Source organism: Podarcis tiliguerta (assembly GCF_965153285.1).
Source record: "Podarcis tiliguerta genome assembly, chromosome: 13".
NCBI classification, from domain to species: domain Eukaryota; kingdom Metazoa; phylum Chordata; class Lepidosauria; order Squamata; family Lacertidae; genus Podarcis; species Podarcis tiliguerta.
The window spans coordinates 29834114-29855219 of record NC_139546.1 but is presented as its reverse complement, the minus strand read 5'-3'; the positions used below and the strand labels follow the sequence as shown (position 1 = coordinate 29855219).

General features: G+C 40.1%; 2 protein-coding genes across 2 annotated transcripts; one reads left to right on the top strand and one right to left on the bottom strand.

The window, feature by feature from the left end:
* Positions 1-5454: 5454 nt before the first annotated feature.
* Positions 5455-6423, top strand: LOC310662159 (olfactory receptor 14A16-like; the record flags this gene model as incomplete). Its single annotated transcript, XM_083408929.1, has 1 exon — positions 5455-6423. One exon carries the CDS (start codon positions 5455-5457, stop codon positions 6421-6423), a length of 969 nt encoding a protein of 322 aa, XP_083265055.1.
* A 6232-nt stretch (positions 6424-12655) lies between these two features.
* LOC310662158 (olfactory receptor 1f45-like) lies at positions 12656-19323 on the bottom strand (the record flags this gene model as incomplete). Its single annotated transcript, XM_083408928.1, has 2 exons — positions 12656-13605; positions 18417-19323. 2 exons carry the CDS (start codon positions 19321-19323, stop codon positions 12656-12658), a joined length of 1857 nt encoding a protein of 618 aa, XP_083265054.1.
* Positions 19324-21106: the final 1783 nt, after the last annotated feature.

The window sequence follows — 21106 nt, the reverse complement described above, 5'->3', positions numbered from 1 at the left end:
GATCTACTGGGGTTGCCCTTCTTAGGGAGCAATCCAATATTCAAGAAGCAGGCATGGAAAGTATGCAGCAGAATCATCTGGTAGACACATTTGTTCTTGCTCTGTACCCCATAGATATTATTTTGTTGAGTTTTGAAAAATTAAACCATTATTACTGTTCATAGTAGTGTCACCCAGATACACTGTGAACAGGGTAATTTTGCTATTGCAGCAATCCCTACCCTGGACCTTTCCATATTTTGTTGGCATCCAACTACTATCAGCTAGGAGCACTTTATCATCCTGTTTTGGGTTGAAGGGAGATGAAGTCCAACAAAATAGTAAAGGCCATTGGTCCTCACTCACTAGACTACCGGAATGCTACTTAAATGGCTTGGTTTTGTATTGTCATCTAAAAGCAATGAATACTATTAAAGTAACAGCATTTATTTTCCCCATGTTGTTTTTTGTGTTGTTATTGGGTAAATGAAATGGAAAGGTATCAACTCTTTTACCACATGGAGAGGAGTTATAGCTCAAAGCATCTGGAAGGTTGATCTTTAGTGATTCTTCCTCAATTCCAAGTTCACCTCTTCTTCCTAAATGAGTGATCAAGGTTGACCTTTGTGACTCTAGATTCACCCCTGACAACATTCCAATGTGATGTAGGCTACTGTGTCAATTTCACTAGCAAAGTCCCATGGCAGTTTAGCCAAGCTCTGTGCTCAGGGTTTTCCTTTGGAGTTAGCTGAGGAAACTACATGAAGCCAAGGATGTTCATCTCTTACGAGAGAAAGAGATTGCTGATTTTAGGTTGATTTAAGCCTGAAGAATGTAGTAGATGCTACCTGCCTATATTATATTAAGTTTAGAAAGTAGGAGCTACATTTTATTTTTATTTTACTGCAGTTTTAAGTTCTGCTTATTTTGCAGTTACAGGAAGGGTATCTTCAGGCATCATTAATGTAAACATGCAAAATGGTGTTCTCAATTATATATGCAATATCATTTGCAACAGGTAGCAATGTGCTCTGTTCTGTGGGACCAAATATAGACCAGGGCGAAGGATTGACTGATACATTGAAGGACCCAGCTGCAGAGATTCCAAAGGAAGATTCACAAAACACCTGAGTGATCATTTCCAGTGCTTTATCATAAAGTTATATCAAGAGACTTACATACAGCAATGCAATGTAGGATTCCTTGCCACTACACTTCAGATCGGACACTGAAGCAGCAAGCACCATGGCTTTGTTTGTAGGGGCCAAGTGGATATGGGCTACTGTTTTGCCAAGAACAAAATGGGTTCAATCTTAATTGATTTCTGAAGTAGCAACAGACCAACAGTGTAGAAGAAAGGTTTAATTTATTGAGCAGAATAGGCCTTTATACCCACATTTAAAAAGTGCAGAAACTCACTTGGGATCAAATAGAGAGGCAGACAATCAATGAGGAACTAAACAGAGGAACTAAACAGCCAACAATACACACAAACCCATCACACACACACACCATCCCAAACAAAACATTTAACCTAACAGCCAACATACAATAGCAGACAACCAACTGAACCCCTCCAGCCAGCTACAGGGAGTCCCAGGGGTATCAGGGGCTGCGTAGTACCAGCAATAGCATTGGCTTGCATCAAGTCTCCCTCTTGTCTGGCTCAAACCCTGCAGTTTTTATCAGCTCTAGGCAGTGACGTAGCTAGCTGTTCATGTGCCAGGGGCGGCATGCACATCCTGCAACTGGGGGTGAGACGAGCTGCCCATGGGGGTGGGGCGTACTGCATGGAGCCTCTCTGCTGTCACCCCCTCAGCTGTAGGGCAGCTGAGGGAGAGGCGGAGAGCAGATGCAAGTCCTATGCTGCTATTTTAGGCAGAGCGGAGCCTGGAGGCACCCAGGCCACCACACCACTCCCAGGAGAGACACGTGGCTCAGGCATACTGCAGCCCCCCCCCCCCCGTAAGTGCTGGCCCCCACGGTGTGGTGCCCAGGGGCAGCTGCGTTTCGTTACCTGTGTTGGCTGAAATAAAATTTTCATGAGCCCAATTTTCATTTTTTTGAAACTCATTTTTTTGTCATTTTGTCACACCACCAAGTGATGACACCCGGGGTGGACTGCACCCCTGCACCCCCTTCTCCACCACTGGGTCCAGGCAGATGAGGCTTAATGACTGAACTGCCCCCACCTGGAGTGATTGATACTACTTTCACCTGGCCTGCAAGTCCATGATCCAAGCCAGTAAAGCAGTTGAACCCCAGCTGGGCTATCCCCTAGCAACAGGAGTGCTCTTGAAAGCATGTAAATTGGTCATGCCTGTACTCTAAGCCTTAACCTGAACATCAAGAAAAAAATTTAGAATCAATTATAGATATTGTGAGGAATGAGGATGATGATTTTTCACACAAAGCACAAATGCAACAAGTTAGACACCCACAGGAAAAAACCTGGCAACAAGAGCCTAATTGTAAACATGAAGACGGGACTTAACATATTCTCATGTGTTGAGACTATGTGGTTCAAGAGATAAAGATTTAATTTACCAGAAATGTTAGTGAAACACAGCACAATTCATGTGATATATTTATTCTAAATACAAAGTACTAAGGAACTGAACATTGTATTCATTCATTACGATATATGATATATGATATACGATATACGATATCTTTATTGTCATTGTCCCATGCAGAACAATGAAATTGAAAAACTACATAAAACATTCAAAAACCCCTAAAAACTCTAAAACCCCATTTTAAAATACACTATACTATAGAGACCCCTTATACTGCGTTTAGAACCAGAATTGCATTTGCGTAGAAACTGTTTCTCAGGCGGCTAGTCCTGGCCTTTATAACCCTGTACCTTCTTCCAGAAGGCAGAAGCTGAAAGAGATCATTTCTGGGGTGCGTACTATACTTCGCTATCTCTGCCACTTTCTTATGGCACCTGACAGCATAGATTTGATCCAAGGTGGAAAGAGTGCATCCAATTATTCTCTCTGCAGTCTTTACAACCCTGGACAGCATTGTTTTTTCCCGGGCTGTCCAGCTCCCAAACCACACACACAGACCATAAGTTAATACACTCTCCACAGTGCAATGGTAAAATGCCATCAACAGGTCCTTTGAGAGATTGTACTTCCGGAGGATTCTCAGAAAATATAACCTCTGCTGTGCTCTCTTCATCAGGTCTTTGCTGTTTTCTCCCCAGGTTAGATCGTCTCTCAATTTCATTCCCAGAAATCAAAACACCGAGACCTGTTCCACGCACTTCCCCTCAATAATAAGTGGCTGAATATTCAATTTACATTTCCTAAAGTCCACAATGATCGCTTTTGTTTTCTTTAAATTAAGGAGTAAGTTGTTTTTCCTGCACCACTCCCCCAACTGCTCAACTTCCTTCCTATAGGCCGCCTCCCCCTCTCCAGCCATGATTAAACCAACCACCATTGTATCATCTGCGAACTTAATGATCTTATTACTGGGGTATTTGGGGGCACAGTCAGCTGTATAGAGCGTATATAAAAGCAGGCTCAACATGCACCCCTGCGGCGTCCCCGTATTCGTGATGAGATCTGCAGAGACGTGGGAACCCATCCTGACCTTTTGGGAATGGGTTGATAGAAAGTCTAATATCCACCTGCACAAACATGGTGGAAGTCCCAGGTCTAATAATTTGGGCACAAAATCTATGCGGAAGAATAGTATTAAATGCAGAACTAAAGTCTACAAATAACAGTCTCGTGTAGTTCCCTTGCTTATCCAAATGAGTCAGGACAGCATGTAAAGCCATTGCCATAGCATCCTCTGTGGATCTCTTTGCCTTCTACGCAAACTGGTAAGGGTCAAGTCCCACTGGCAGACAAGATAAGATGCGGTTCCTCACCAGTTTTTCGAAACATTTCATTATAACGGGTGTCAACGCCACAGGGCAAAAATCATTCAGGGACCTCGACACACAACCCTTTGTAACATAGAAACATCAACAACCACCACCAATTGCATCTGAAAAATGCTTTGTTGAGCCAGCCTCTCAACAATGTTCTATTTTCTCTGGAGGTTACAGCTGTAAAAGGCAATACAGAACAACTCTTTGCAGGTACAGTATAGTACTTGTACGTTAAGCCAAAACTGGAACATCAAGGGAACAAAATATAATTAATTATAGGCATTAGCATTCCTATTGCCTTATTGGTGCCAATCATCTATTTAGGTTAGTGTGGAAACAAACAAAGAGAAGGCGAAGGAAAAAAATTCAACACATTTTTCCGATCAGATGCACTGGGCTCCTGGGAGAATGTCTCCAAGATGTCAAAGAAAATAGAACTACAAACTCCTTCCCACAGCTAACAGACCTCAGTGTTGGTAGATACACACAGAGGGCTAGGTTTCAAAGAAAAATTAAGAAAGATCAAAGAACTGGGTGAACTACATGCCTTGTCTGCCCATTGCAGACATTGTTGAGACAAGATAAAGTTCAACATACACATACATGCAACATAATACTTCAGAGTCTTCCTCCTAAACAACTGGATTCTCTCTTTTGAAAACTGCTGCATTTGAACTGATAAGAGATTTCCACCTGAAACCAGTGGTGCTTATTTCAATAATGTAAGTGAGTACATCCATTTACAACCATTTAATAGTAAAATTCAATGCACAAAGTATGTCTCATAAAATTTAGTGGGACTTAATCCCAGCTAAGTGTTCACAGGATTGCAACCTACATTACTAAAATATACATGTTTTGTTATTAAAATATAAATTGTAAGAATTCAGTCCAAAAGTGATAACACTATACCTCTTGATGAATTGCAATTTAGTAGTTTCATGGTGCAATCTCCTTTTGCAACCATATTAAGCTCAAAAAATACTCTCTCCAAGTTCAGTCGGGTGAATTTCTATGGGTGCTGGAACTACTAAGAGGGAATCTTTTCCAATCTTAACACAAGACAGAGTCTTTCGGGAAAGAGGCAATCTCAGATAATAGGAGACCAATTCACTTAGCATTCTAATATGTAATATAAGTAGTATAATTGTGCCCAGAAACTAATTTGTAAACCACTGCAGGTGTTTTGTGAGTTCAAAATTGAACCCTGGTCAATAATTACCTGACCCTGCATTTTGAACCAGCTGAAATTTCTGAGTTATCTACCTATTTTTCTGAAGGATAGAGTAATTATGCAGATTTTCTCCTGTACCCCCAAAGATTCTCATCTACTCAAGATGCATTTATGACATCCACTTTGTTGTACTATGAGGAAAATATTGAAGGGGCAATAGGAATATCACAGTCCTCCCTACACGAAGCACACATTTCATGGTGGATTGCAGCACTGCCCATAACATTAATAAATATGAATTTAAAATATCTGCATATAAGCATGAAATGAAATGAAGAATCAGTTCTGACATTTTGTGGGATTTTCTATCCCTCACAGATAGCAGGCAATCTTGTGTGACATAAAAATGGACAATCTGACATCCACATCTGGATTTCTACTTCTAGAATTTTCTCAGAACCGAGAACTACAGATACTACACTTCCTTGTGTTCCTAGGACTATACTTGTTAACGGTAATCGGGAATCTTTTGATCATCTTTTTAATAGCCCTTGACCATCACCTGCATACACCAATGTACTTCTTCCTCATGAACTTGGCCGTTTCTGATATTGGCTCAGTTTCTGTCATTCAACCCAAATCCATGGTTAATTCAATCATGAATAACAGACACATTTCGTATGCTGCATGTGTCACTCAAGTTTTCTTCTTTTTCCTCTTTGGATGCTCTGATTTTACCCTGTTAACCATAATGGCACATGACAGGTATGTTGCCATCTGTAATCCACTGCAATATGAAGTAGTTATGAACAAAGGGGCCTGCATTCAGATGATTACCATTGCATGGATCACCAGTATTCTCTATGCTGTGCTACACACTGCAGGCACATTTTCCATTACGTTCTGTTCCAGTCGTGTTGATCAATTCTTCTGTGAAGTCCCAAAACTACTAAAATTGTCCTGCTCTGACTTATACCTAGTTGAAGTTGGACTCCTTTTATTTAGCTGTATTTCTGTTTTTGGATGCTTTGTCTTCATCATTGTAACTTATGCATGGATCTTGAGTACAGTCCTCAAAATGCCTTCTGAACAGGGACGTCATAAGGCCCTCTCCACCTGCCTTCCCCACCTCATGGTTGTCTCTGTCTTCATTTTCACTGCAGTCTTTGCCTACATCAGACCACCTAGTAATAGCTCATCTGGCCTGGATCTAGTCTTTGCTGTGATATATACTATTCTTCCCCCTATGCTCAACCCATTCATCTATAGCATAAGAAACAAAGAGATCCAGACTGCATTGTGGAAACAATTGAATCTTAAGCAATTTCCTGACACTGTTCCTAGATGTATCCAGAAATGCTTGGGATTTCCTTGAACAGTCCTGCCCAGGCGTTGAAATTGTTGAGATCTGCGAAAGAATTCCCATCACTGGAGACAGATAAAATGTGGGGCCACAGGGGTGGTCTTCCATGTCTGCTAGTAGTTATCATGGTCGCTACATATTATCTCTTTTAATTTATATTGATGTTTTAAAATTATATTCTATCTATTTGCTCTGTTTAGCTTTGCTTTTATGCTGGGGTGGTTTCTTTATTATTGATGATGTATGCTTGTTTTAAATGATGCTGATGGTGGTGTATTTTAGGCTTATTGATGTACAGCCTGAGATCTCTGCATTAAGCATAGATGTAAATATGTTGCCTCCCATGTTTAACTATGTTTGCTTGCACCATTTTAGCTTTTCAGCACATGTATGTGTAATCTCCCTGCATTCCATGCATGTTTTTCTGGAGTCTTTAAGAAAGAAGGATTGTAGGATTAACTTCCTGTTTTTCTATTAATGTGTGATATTGATGCCTGGCATTAATGGTGTATTTTTCTCAAGAGTCTCATGTGGTAACAGTTGGGCCAATGCCATTACTTTTCAAAATGGCAACAGCAAGTCAATCTACCATACTAGCTATATTGTACCAATATTTCTGTGAAATCCAAAGCTACTAAAATTGTTTTGCTCTGACTTATACCTAGTTGAAGTTGGACATCTTGTGTTTAGCTGTATATCTGTGTTTGGATGCTTTGTTTTCATCATTGTAACTTATGTGTGGATCTTGACTGCAGTCCTCAAAATGCCTTCTGAACAGGGACGCCATAAAGCCCTCTCCACCTGCCTTCCCCACCTCCTGGTTTACTCTCTGCTTATGTTCACTGGACTCTTTACCTACATCGGACACCCTAGTAACAGCTCATCTGGCCTAGATCTTTTCTTTGCTGTGATATATACTATTCTTCCCCCTATTCATCTGTAGCATGAGAAACAAAGAGATCCAGACTCTTGGACTCTGTGGAAACAACTGAATCTTAAGCAATTTCCTGACACTATTCCCAGGTTTATTCTGAAATGTTTGGGATTTCCTTTTATAGCCCTTCCTAGGAGTTGAGATCTGTTGGGGTTGCAGGCATGAAAAGTATGCAGCAGAACAATTTAGAATACACATGTGTTGTTGCCCCGTACTCCATAGATATTAGTTTGTTGAGTTTTGAAAAATTAAACCATTATTACTGTTCATCGTAGTGTCACCCAGATAGACTGTGAACAGGGTAATTTTGCTATTGCAACAATCCCTACCCTGGACCTTTCCGTATTTTGTTGGCATCCAACTACTATCAGCTAGGACCACTTATCATCCTGTATTGGGTTGAAGGGAGATGGAGTCTAACAAAATATCAAAGGCCATTGGTTCCCCACTCACTTAAATTGATTGGTTTTCTATTGTCATCTAAAAGCAATGCATGGTATTAAAGTAACATCATTTATTTCCCCCGTGTTCTTTCCGTGTTGTTATTGGTTAAACCAAATGTTCTTTGCTGTGATGTATGCTATGCTTCCTTCATCATTAAATCCCTTCATTTATAGCTTGAGAAATGAAGAGATCCAGACTGCATTGCAGAAGCTATTGAATCTTAAACATTGTGGTGTCCTGTTGTTGAGCACATGAGCACTGCACCTCCCTCCCTAAGCTGGGCATAAGCTTCCCAGGCTTGGCGAAGGAGGTGCTAGGGGTCTGAAAGGGTGCTGGAATCCTCCTGCCTCCTTCCAAAAGCCAGATAAGGTTTGGGAAGATGGCAGGATGGATCTTGGACCCATCGGAGCCTCATGCCTTACTCCCAAATCTGGGCAGAAGCTTCCTGGGCTTCAGGAAGGAGACATCTAGGGGACTAGCCTAGGACTAATCTATGCAGCTGCAAATAAAACGTTTTAAGTGTGTTTTAAGTGCAATATACAATGTGACACTAGATGGTGATGGTGAGCCTTATGGAAAATTCAGTGTGTTTTTTAAAAAGCTTTTAAAACAGCATTTTCAGAATGGTTTTTATATGTGTGTAGATTCCACCCTAGTCTCCTTAGGCCAGTGACTGCATGCCACTGACCTGCTCCATGGTGGCTCCTCAGCTTTGGAATTACATTTCATTTGAGGCATCCATGCTGGGGGTTTTCCCCTGACCCACCTCTGATTCATTTCACGCTGAGCTCCTTGTTTTATTATTGTTAATGTATTCATGTTTTCACTGCTGTTGATTAAATTTTATTGTAGGTTGATTGGATAACAGGATATCAGTATTTTAGATAAATAAATAATAATGCCTTTTCTATATCAGAATACTCCCCCAGTTCACTGTTAACCTTGCCTGCAGAGTCACACAATAAGCATGAGTCATCACCATCCATATCATTATGATGTATGCCATTATTATTTTTAAAGTGTGCCATAAATGTATACTATGGACAAGTGTCAACACTCATGCACTACCATCAATAGAGTGGCACCTTGTGTTTATTGAAGTAATAATAATAATAACAATAATTTTATTATTTGTACCCCGCCCATCTGACTGGGTTGCCTCATCCACTCTGGGCAGCTTCCAACATACCAGTATATGAAAACATAATAAAACATTACACAGTCTTTCAAGTGCTTGAATGATAATAATAAAAAAATTAGTCACCCTTTTCCATTTTGTGTTTTTTCTTTTTAAGATTTTATTTATACTTTTAATTTTACAACAAACACAAAACAAGAATTTGAATTATTCCACAACATGTTTCGACTCCCCTCCCCCCTATTTGTGGTTTCTTACATTTATAATGGTTTTTTACTGCAATTGTAAGTCAACCTTATTTATTGTTTATCCCAGATAGTCAATATATGTTTTCTGTCACTGCACATTTTTACTTTAGTCCTGCTAATGTCTTAATTTGTTTACAATAATTTTGTAAATATTCAATAAACGGTTTCCATTCTACGTTAAAAAAATTATCTTGATTTCTTATTCTAAAATTCCTATAATTCCTAAAAGAAAAGCCTCTGGTTTCTTAATAAAAGTTATTTTAAACATTTTTTTTTCAATTCACCATATATCATTTCCCAGTAGACTTTTACCTTATTACAAGTCCACCACATATGGAAAAAGGTCACTTCTTTACCTTTACATTTCCAACAGGTATTTTATTTAGAGTTACACATTTTTACTAATCCATTGGGTGTCAAATACCATCTATACATCATTTTCATATACAGGTAGTTTTTCCTCAAACCATAACTTGCTATAAACCTTAGATCTATATTCCACAACCACTCCCAAGCCAACATTTCAATATTATGACCAATATTCATTGCCCAATGTATCATTGAGGATTTCACTTGTTCATCCACTCTGTGCTTCATTTTAAATCAGAAGATTAGACTGAAACTGGAGATTCATGTTGTACTCCCACAAAGCAATGTAAAAAAATGCAATGCCATGATGTAACTTTCTTCTTCAGATATAAGATAGATGGGAATGGCTTCAGATTCTTGGCACAATCAAACTCATTTGATTTTGTATCTCTAATACTGGAGACTGTAGGAGAAGGAACTGCTAAAGTGGTCAAACCAGTCTCTTTTTTACATGTCTTTTGACCTGGACAAGTTTGTCTAGTCTCCAGTGGAGCTCTGAAGACAAAGAGATTTGACTTCCTCTCTGTGCTGAAGCTAAAGTTATGGGTTTGGGGCTCTGTGGAAACTAGAGGAGAAAGATAGATTTGCCCTGACGGTCACATAACGGCCATGGCAGGTGAAGGGAGGGCCACAAGAATGAACACAGAAGACTGGTATTGGGTTTAATTAGGCCAAAACTTTAGTGATTACAGGAAAGAGTTGGTTTGGCTAAGGCACTGGGCATGTATCCAACATCAGGCAGACTACCTTCCACCTGATAGGAATGTGGTGGGGTTGAACTTGTGTTGGACAGTTGCCCCCAACATGGATTGGATGCCACGACCCCACACAAGCCAGCATTGTGAGAGGTGTATGGGTCCATTGGTCCCCCAGTGGACTTCTGGACAGAGTCACCCCTCCTGTAGGAGAAGGAACTGCAGTCTCTTTTTTAAGCACCCTTTTTTACATGTCTCAAGACTTTGTTCCTCATCCCCTACAGCTTGATCCCACGTCATCCTAGGTGTAGGAATTTGTCATTGTGTAGACTTATGTGGGGCTAGGAACACAAATACATGATTAACTGAAACCTAAATTATGGCATGAGGAGGGAAGGACTCTTTAGAACCCTGAAGGAGAAGAAAGATGTGTTGGGCAGTTAATGTTATGGCCCTTCCATCCTTTGCTCAGGAGTGTGTGTGTGTGTGTGTGTGTGTGTGTGTGTGTACCATATATAACAAAAGACCAGACTCCACTGACTTAGTGACTTTCATTCTAAGAACACCAAAACTGAAGTTAAGTGCTTGTGTAACTTATTTTAAATATATATATTGTATTATTATTAACAACAACAACAACAACAATAATAATAAACACTTTTATTGATCATATAACATTGCACTTTGTAGTCAAGACGTACATCAAACAACCTTTCTTGTCAGGAAAAAAAGAAAATAAATGAAGTAAAAAGGGAGGGAAATAAGATAAAGGAAAATGATGTGTGAATTAGAAATGGGGCAACATAACAAAACAAAAAAAAATAGATTGAAAGGGAAAATATCATCATTTACATTGTAATTCCAGAAATGTAAAAATAAAACCCATCACTCAATAAATTTGTTTTCTTGATAATTATGTATTGTTTTATGTAATTATGTAAGTTTTATCATTAAGATAAATTTGCCAGGTTTTCCTTAGCCAATGAGTTCTAATTTTTTCTTGATTTATTTGTTTTTTTGTAAACTACTTTGAGTCTTGTTTTTTAAATAAGTGGGGGGAGGGGTATTTTTCCAATTTTTGTGCAATATACCATTTTGCGGTTAGCAGTGTAGCAACCTGCTGTAAATCAGTATTACTAACTTCAGAATGAACTTTCAAAAAGAAGAGTTATTTTAGGGTTTCTGGGAAGATCATAGCCTGTACTTCTTTCAGTATTTCCCCCCAGAAATTCTTAATGTATTTTAATAAGGGATTCTTAGCAAAGAACTTATACAGATTTAAGTAATATAAAACAAACAACAAAGAGCAGTACATAAATGAGGCTCTTACATGAATGATATAATTTACACAAGTGTCATAAAAAAATTAAAACAGAGCACTGTCATACTGAACTTCTATGTTTCAGATTGAGTCAGCGGAAAACCTTTTCTGAAGCTTGGTATTTGTTCTGGCTTATCTCTACAGCAGTTCTTTCAAATGGATTGACACTTGGGAACTAAAACTTGCAGCTAAAACAAAAACATCAACTAACAAGAACTTACAGTGCTGCAGACATTCCTAGCTCATTTTAAAATTTATGGGGAACATCATAAGATTCAGGGCCCTAGAGAAAGGAGACAACAGGCATAACCCAAATTACTCTGAGATAATGATTTTGCTGCCCATAATAGTGGCCACGTCTTGCCTCAAATTTCCCACTGAATATGTGCAACCTTGTTATAGCACTATGCATAAGTGGATTACCTTCTGCCCTCATAACAACATGTAGTAGATTCCAGGTCAGTATCCCAGAGGCATTAAAGAGATGTCAGAAATTTCTTCTAAGAGTGGCACTCAACCTCTCATGAAAAAAATATTTATTTGTTCACTGGCAATTACAGTGGTACCTCGGGTTAAATACGCTTCAGGTTGCATACACTTCAGGTTACAGACTCCGCTAACCCAGAAATAGTGCTTCAGGTTAAGAACTTTGCTTCAGGATGAGAACAGAAATCGTGCTGCAGTGGTGCAGTGGTACTAGGATGCTCCATTAGCTAAAGTGGTGCTTCAGGTTAAGAACAGTTTCAGGTTAAGAACAGACCTCCAGAACAAATTAAGTACTTAACCCGAGGTACCACTGTAGTCTCTTGGTAGACTTGTCTTATCTGGAAGGAAGCGTTTACGTTTTTCAAAATGTCTCTGGTCTTTTAATGAAGGAATTTGGGGGCAATTGGAGAGAAACATATATATATATACCAAAATGTTTATATGCATTCAATTTAGAGGATGCCAATGCTATAACCTAAACTCCCATCATCCTTTACCATTGTCCACACAGACTGAATCTGATGAGAGTTGAAGTCTAAAACAGATGGAAGGCATCAGGTTGGCTAAAGTATAAGTTTGTATGATGAGCTATCCCCAAGAAGTTTGTGCTTAGGAATGAAATTCAGAAAAGGGATTCTTAGAAGAGCCCTTCAGATTCAGCATTTTCCACAGGGCAACCTTGATATCTTTGTTCCTCAAGCTGTAGATCAGTGGATTCATCAGGGGTGGAACCACAGAATATATAACTGCAAATGCCAAATCCAGATAAGATTGTGAATTAGCGGGAGGCCTGAGGTAGGCAAAAATTCCAGTGAATACAAACATGGAGACCACAATAAGGTGGGGAAGGCACGTGGAGAAGGCTTTTTGCCTTGCCTGCACCGAGGGGATTCTCAGCACTGTAGTGAAGATTTGCACATACGTTACAATGATGAAAATGAAGCAACTGAGCACTACGCTAACACTCAGCACAAGAACACCAACTTCAACTAGGTATAAATCAGTGCAGGAGAGCTTGAGCAACTGTGGGATTTCACAGAAGAACTGATCAACCACATTAGAGCAGAAGGAGTTTGCAAAAGTGCTACTTGTGTGTACTATTCCATAGACAAGGCCGCTTATCCACGCACTTGCAACCATTTTCATACAGGCTACTTTGTTCATTATTGTCTCATACCGCAGCGGGTTGCAAATGGCAACATAGCGATCATGTGCCATCACTGTGAGGAGGGCAAAATCTGATGCTACAAAAAAGAGTAGGAAGAAAACCTGGGCAACACATCCAGAATGAGAAATCAATCTGGTATTAAAGAAAGAATTAACTATGGATTTAGGTATAGCTACAGAAATTGAACCAAGGTCCAGCATTGCTAGGTTCATCAGGAAGAAGTACATGGGAGTGTGGAGGTGATTGTCAGAGACTATTGCAGATATGATGAGAAGATTTCCAGTCACAGTTGCCAAGTACAATGCCAGGAATACAAAAAGGTGCAAGAGCTGCAGCTCTCGGATCTCAGAGAACTCCAGCAGTAGAAAATGGGACATGGAACTCATGTTGGCTGTAGTTTCCATCATTACAAATTGCATGCTATATCAAAAAAAGGGAAAGAAATAGATACATGTAACACTTCACTAAAATCTGCCAAGTACAGAAGTTAAGCAATGGTACTTGATTTGCATTCATGTCAGCATTTGTTGTCAATGGGCTGGGTAGCATGGGTCTTGCTTGAGGATACTTGAGGAATTCAATTTCTGTGAATTCTGAGGTGAACTCAGTTGATCTACCCCTGCTAGACTCTTGCAGATCATGCCAAGATTATCCTTTACATTCTGCATTCCTTTGAATTCTGCAGTACAGTTCCAACTCAACCCCCCCCCCCCCAAAAAAAACCTCTACTGGAATCTGTATTTGGATACAATATATTTAGAAATGCATATACTGATATAAAATGTATAAGTATACATTTTATATCCGTGTATGCATTTCTAAATATATTGTATCCAAATACATACCATATTTGGATTTAAGTAAATATATATGTTATATTAAAATACTTTACAGTGGTACCTTGGTTTACTACCATGATCCATTCTGGAGCTCCGGTTGTAAACCAAAACAGGTTGTAACCCAAGGCGCGCTTTTGCCAATGGGGCCTCCAAAAAAGAATCAGTTGTAATCCAAAAAAGGGACACGCACTTCCGGGTTTGACGTGGTTGTAATCCAAAATGGTTGCAAACCAAGGTCCCACTGTATATTAAAATAGAAGTTGGAATCCCGATCGTAGTCTGGGAGTACTCCTACATTCCAATTTATCACTAGCAGTGGTTCCCAACCTCTTTGGGGCCATGCTCCACCTAAGCATCTCTAAAATCCTGATTCCGTGCTCCCCCCCCCATGACATATAATTCTTATTATCCAAAAAGTGAACTCCTATTCATGAGGAGGAAGTCTAAAAGGCCATTGACTTGGTCTGACTCATTCTCAGATTGCCCCCCTTAAAAATGAAATTGCTCCCCTCTTGGGCATGTGCCCCATGTTGGGAACCATGGCACTAGAGTCTCAAGTCTCTGTAGCCAGGGGTGCTTATGCCTGGTTCTCTAGCTATGACCATTATTGGGCCATGATAGCATAGCCTCAGTTGTCCATGCTCTAATGACCTCCTATGTAAGTTATTTAAAATGTACTCTGCATGGGGCTGCTCTTGAAGATGGTCCAGGGGCTATAGTTAGTGCAGAAAATAGCTGCTAAGTTGGTAAGTGCAGCAGTCTGATTGGACCATGTGTCCAAATTTGTTTTGGCTTTAACAACCCTTTGCATGGGGGTATGTATATTGTAAAAGCAGTGCTTTTACATGTTTCAGTATGTGTTTCAACAGCCATCCTTTATTACAATATGATTATATATCTCCAAGTTTGCAGCAGCATGTGTGAGCCCAGTTACACACAATATCAAGCCTAGTTTTCCTCAGTAGCTCCTCTGGCATAAGTCACAATGCTTTCTATTAGGATTGCTCTGCCTGTGCTCTGTAAAAGACCATTCCATTTCTATTAACAGAATGCTCTAATTAAACTAGCAGTACAAACACAAAATGCTTCACTTGAGCCCAGGATAACCATTTTAAATTTTCTAATTTCAGTGAGTTCAGCGTTAACATAAATATCTTCCCAAAATAGTTTTTCTGACTATAGTAGTTCCTAACTGAATGGATCTTGCCCTAATAGTTAAACTCAAAGTGTACTGAAAGTTGTGCAGAATTTCAAATGCGCTACAGCCCCAGCCCCACCAATTTCACATGGGTTCGCACCCCTTATTCTGCAAAGAGGCTTTCCATAGGTTACAAACTGCTGCCTGAACTTCCTTAAGGCAAATTATGGTAGGATTCAAACAAGAGTTTTTAGTGGCTACAAACTCACCAAGTCAGAACCACAAAGGTATACCATAATTAAGCTCCAATAAATTATAACCATTATAAGAGTTTCCTTACTGCTTTTCCAAGATATCCGAATGTTTCAATTTCATTTCATTTTACAGCCCAGTCCAAACCCAGGCTTTACCGAAATGATGGAATTTGGATTTGGTAGATCTCAGGCATTCCCATCTGAGCTGGGGCTATGTTAGCATATGTTCTTTACCCCACCTGAGCTAGAAGTATACTGGCATAAGTCCCTCAACCTCAGCTCCAAAAGGCAGATTTCCATGAACCATGAAGCTGCCCACAGAAAACTACACTAGCAATTTCTAAATTTTCATTATATAAATAACTCACCATCTTCTTTCTAGACAATGCAATCACCAGATGCAGCTTCTTCATTTGCTGCTTCCAAGTGATGTCTATCTGTCTAGCGATCTAGGATGTTTTGAAGTTCTTCAGCTCTTCTTTGTTTTGAGACTCATCCCTCTTTTTAAATGGATGATACAAATTTGTCACCCTGAGGCAGAGTTTTGTTAATCAGTTTATGTGAACCTTGAGCCTTGGTCCCAAGAGCCCCAAATAATTCCCCCAGATAAGCACACAGATAAAAGTTAACTTACTTGCACTGTGCACTATTTCAAAGTTATCTACTCCTCACAATGTCTCTTTCTGTACTACAATAAAGATGTAAAGGCTCATTGGTAACTAGCGTAAGGATGGCCCTCTATTTGAATAGTTGTCAGAGGGCAGTGCTTTTATGTTCTCTATTTGATATATACTTACAATTACTGGGTGCCAAGATCCAGGTTTGGGGCAAGTATACACTTCAGTGAAAGAATCTCGGCATAGATTTAAAGTCACAAAATATGCAGGAAAGTAAAGTATAGAAATATAGGCTGCTTGACCTTTAAAATATACTCTTCAAAGTGAGTTCCAAAGTTTCATTTTCTCTCAGCATAGGAAAATATCAAATTTTTGTAAGTTAAAAATTGGTTTCCATGTAAACTTTTCAAAGGTCAGGTTCACATGTTTTTCCATACATCAGTCAAAAAAGTTGCACACGCAGTAAAATCAGGCTTAGTTGCAAAGTGGTGAAAGTTATTGGTACAGAAACTCAATAGTTTATAGGAACTCAATAGAGGCTTGTTAGAGCCATGTGACTAAGCCATGTGATGCACCCATCACCCTATTTGCCTCTCTTCCTACACTGAGGGAAAGTTCCGTGCCTATAATGTAATGTATAGTTTCAGTTGTAGATAAATAAGTAAAGGTAAAGGTACCCCTGCCCGTACGGGCCAGTCTTGACAGACTCTAGGGTTGTGCGCCCATCTCACTCAAAGAGGCCAAGGGCCATCGCTGTCCGAAGACACTTCCGGGTCACGTGGCCAGCGTGACATCGCTGCTCTGGCGAGCCAGAGCCGCACACAGAAACACCGTTTACCTTCCCGCTAGTAAGCGGTCCCTATTTATCTACTTGCACCCAGGGGTGCTTTCGAACTGCTAGGTTGGCAGGCGCTGGGACCGAACAGCGGGAGCGCACCCCGCCGCGGGGATTCGAACCGCCGACCTTTTGATCGGCAAGCCCTAGGCACTGAGGCTTTAACCCACAGCACCACCCGCGTCCCCATGTAGATAAATATAAAACGTTATTAAACCCATTTAGAGAATAGAATCATAGAATCATAGAATCATAGAGTTGGAAGAGACCACAAGGGCCATCGAGTCCAACCCCCTGCCAAGCAGGAAACACCATCAGAGCACTCCTGACATATGGTTGTCAAGCCTCTGCCTAAAGACCTCCAAAGAAGGAGACTCCACCACACTCCTTGGCAGCAAATTCCACTGTCAAACAGCTCTTACTGTCAGGAAGTTCTTCCTAATGTTTAGGTGGAATCTTCTTTCTTGTAGTTTGGATCCATTGCTCCATGTCCGCTTCTCTGGAGCAGCAGAAAACAACCTTTCTCCCTCCTCTATGTGACATCCTTTTATATATTTGAACATGGCTATCATATCACCCCTTAACCTCCTCTTCTCCAGGCTAAACATGCCCAGCTCCCTTAGCCGTTCGTCATAAGGCATCGTTTCCAGGCCTTTGACCATTTTGGTTGCCCTCCTCTGGACACGTTCCAGTTTGTCAGTGTCCTTCTTGAACTGTGGTGCCCAGAACTGGACACTGTACTCCAGGTGAGGTATGACCAGAGCAGAATACAGTGGCACTATTACTTCCCTTGATCTAGATGCTATACTCCTATTGATGCAGCCCAGAATTGCATTGGCTTTTTTAGCTGCTGCGTCACACTGTTGGCTCATGTCAAGTTTGTGGTCAACCAAGACTCCTAGATCCTTTTCACATGTACTGGTCTCAAGCCATCTTGTATTTGTGCCTCTCATTTTTTTTTTTGCCCAAGTGCAATACTTTACATTTCTCCCTGTTAAAATTCATCTTGTTTGTTTTGGCCCAGTTCTCTAATCTGTCAAGGTTGTTTTGAAGTGTGTAATATGAAATGTAGGAACATGTTCGATGACATGATGCATAGAAGTCTGAGTATTGCAGTGTTTCTCCCTTGAAACACTGAGCGTTTGTAGCTTAGTACGCAGTAGCATCTTTCTAGAGGTGATGTTGCTCTTAGTGGAATGGGGTAAGGTGGTACCAGTGAGAATGGGGAAGCTTGGACTAAGCACTAACACTGTATCCTTTTTTTTTTTTTTTGGAGCAAGGTTAACCCATTTTTAGATTGGGGTATTTTTAAAAAGGTTGAATGGTTTTGTTCCTCTTAATTTTTATTTTATTGTTGGTTTGTTGTTTCATAACAACAGGAATATTGTCCTGAAGTCCATTTTGAATAAAGAAAACAAGGGGGACGATAAAAATGTAATAAATTTATTAGAAATCATTGTGCATCACTGTTGAGATGAAGACTTAAACACATACAGTTAAAAAAGACTTGATGATGTACTTTGACTAAAACCTAATAACTTTGACATGGCAGCCTTGATCTCTTTGTTTCTCATACTGTAAATCACTGGATTCAGCATGGGTGGAACCATTGAATATACCATAGTAAATACCAAATTCAGAACAGAGGTAGACCGCAGGTAGGCAAAGAATCCGGTAAAGAATAACGTGAAGATGACAGTGAGATGGGGAATGCAAGTTGAGTAAGCCTTTTGCCTTCCCTGCACAGAGGGAATTCTCAACACTGCATAGAAAATCTGCACATAAGTTACAATGATGAAGGTAAAACAGCCTAGCCCGATGATAAAGCTCAGCATAACAGCTCCAATTTCAATTAGGTATAAATCTGAGCATGCAAGCTTCAGTAACTGTGGAATTTCACAGAAGAACTGATTGACAACATTGGAGCAAAATGGGGCTGCAAAGGTGCTGCTGGTGTGTAGCACTGCATGGAGAAAACCACTGATCCACCCACAGGCCACCGCTTGTATGTAGGCTTGCTTATTCATCACCATCTCATAGTACAATGGATTGCAGATGGCAACATACCGATCATAAGCCATGAGTGTGAGAAGGAAGAAGTTGGATGATATAAAGAAGTTGAACAAAAGGATCTGAGCTACACATCCAGAATAAGAAATTTGCCTAGTATTTAAGAGGGAATTGGCCATGGATTTGGGAACAATAACTGAAACTTGTCCAAGGTCCTGAACAGCCAAGTTCATCATAAAGAAATACATTGGTCTGTGCAAGTGGTGATCAGAAGCTACTGCAGAAATTATGAGAAGGTTCCCCATTAAGCTTGCCAAGTACAATACTAGAAATATAATGAAGTGCAGAATCTGCAGTTCCCAAGTCTCTGAAAATTCGAGGAGCACAAAATCAGACACTGTGGTGGTATTGAACATTTTTGCACTTTTTAGAAGGCCTGTAAAAGGAAGGAGGAAAATTAAAACTAAATAATTATGGCCAAGGTCCTTAAAAAAACCCCAAAACATGTTCTTGTATTCACTGAAATCTCCTTGTTCACAGAATTTCACACACGTGGGAACAGTAAAGCAATAATTGTCACCCTAGAAGACTAATACATTAGATTTGGCTGAGTCCTGACCCAAATCAAGAAATTTAGACTTTGGTCCAGTTAGGCGGATTTGTTGGGCTTACAGATTGAACAGCGGCTGCTGGGTTAGTGATGGAGGGTGCAATTCCGCTGATTGCAGGGTGCTGCTTTGTTAGCCCATTCTCCACAAGAAATCCTCCACTCTGATGAGTATGTTTCACTCATGAGTGTGTTTAATAAAAAAATAAAAAAGGAGAAAGAGGCTGCATAGAGGCATGGCCAAGGCCATGACATGGGAACTGACATGTATGTGCACACACAAGAGAAAGTCCTGCTCACCTCAGCTGGCCAAAAGCATTCTCCCAGATGCAGCAACATGCAGCTGACAGGACAGGGTTTCCCCAAAAAGAGAAAAATGCTTGATAGAATTGCCATGTACAAATATGCAGATATGAAGAATATGCAGATCCTGAACCTGTGAGAAATTGAGGAGCAGAAGCCGCCCAGGCCCAAGCTTCCCAGGGCAAGTCCAAGCCCAAGCTGCTCCCAAGCAAAAAAATCCAGACATTTCCATTAAAATGTAAAAATCCACCTGGGTGGCATGTTGCTCCCCAAAATGATGACATGTCCAGGTTTTTCTGGACATATGGGAATACTACATCATTATCAATTCAGGAAAAGTATCCACGCTAGAGGTAATCTGTAATGAAGGTGAAGAATATGAATTTCCATACATATGAAATTCCTATTCACATGCTTTCTCATCATGGTGCTGACTGAGATTATCTGCACAGTAGACCTGATCTGTGTTACTAGCTTGCATGCATTACTCTGCCCAAAGTGTCCCTGCCACAAGGAAACCACTCTCTCAAAAGTTATATCTATAAATAACTTACAAGTTTTCTTCTTCATGGATTTCTTTCAGCTCCAGAAGCAGTATCGTCTCTACCATTTTAGAGTACTGTGTCCCTTACCATTCATGGCAATGAACAATTCTTTCTATGGCGACAGTAGATGTCACCACAGGACAGTGGCTAATTTATATACATGGTTTGTGTTCCCAGAGACTTATTCTCAAGAGTTCAGTGCCGCAGTGGAAACGCACTGAGGCATATACTAGGAAAAAAATAACTTTGTGGTCTGTAGTTCTGCTGATATAATTAGCACAGGTTGACTCCATGTAGGGGTATTAAAATGACAGAGAACTCATGAGACTCAAGTTCTTCTTGGCATGCATATACACACAACATTTTCCAATTTTTAGTATGAGATGTAGGGGCATGTTCTATGACTTGATGTGCAGAGGTCTGAGTACTGTCATGCTTCCCCTTGAAATAATGAGAAAGCATGTGAATAGGAATTTCATATGTATGAAAATTCATATTCTGCACCTTCATTACAGATTACGTTACAATTATGGTGCAGTGGGCTATGCTTCTACTATCATAATGGGATTTTCACTCTGAGTAAATATCTGAACTTGGCCAAGAAGGTCAAACATTTAGCTGTTAAACAACAATAATATGCTTCAGGATTCAGGTGATAACAAAGATAAATTTGGGAATGTGGGTAGACCTGCCTTATGCTGACTCAAACCACAATATTCTTGTTGGCAACAGCTATCCAGGATT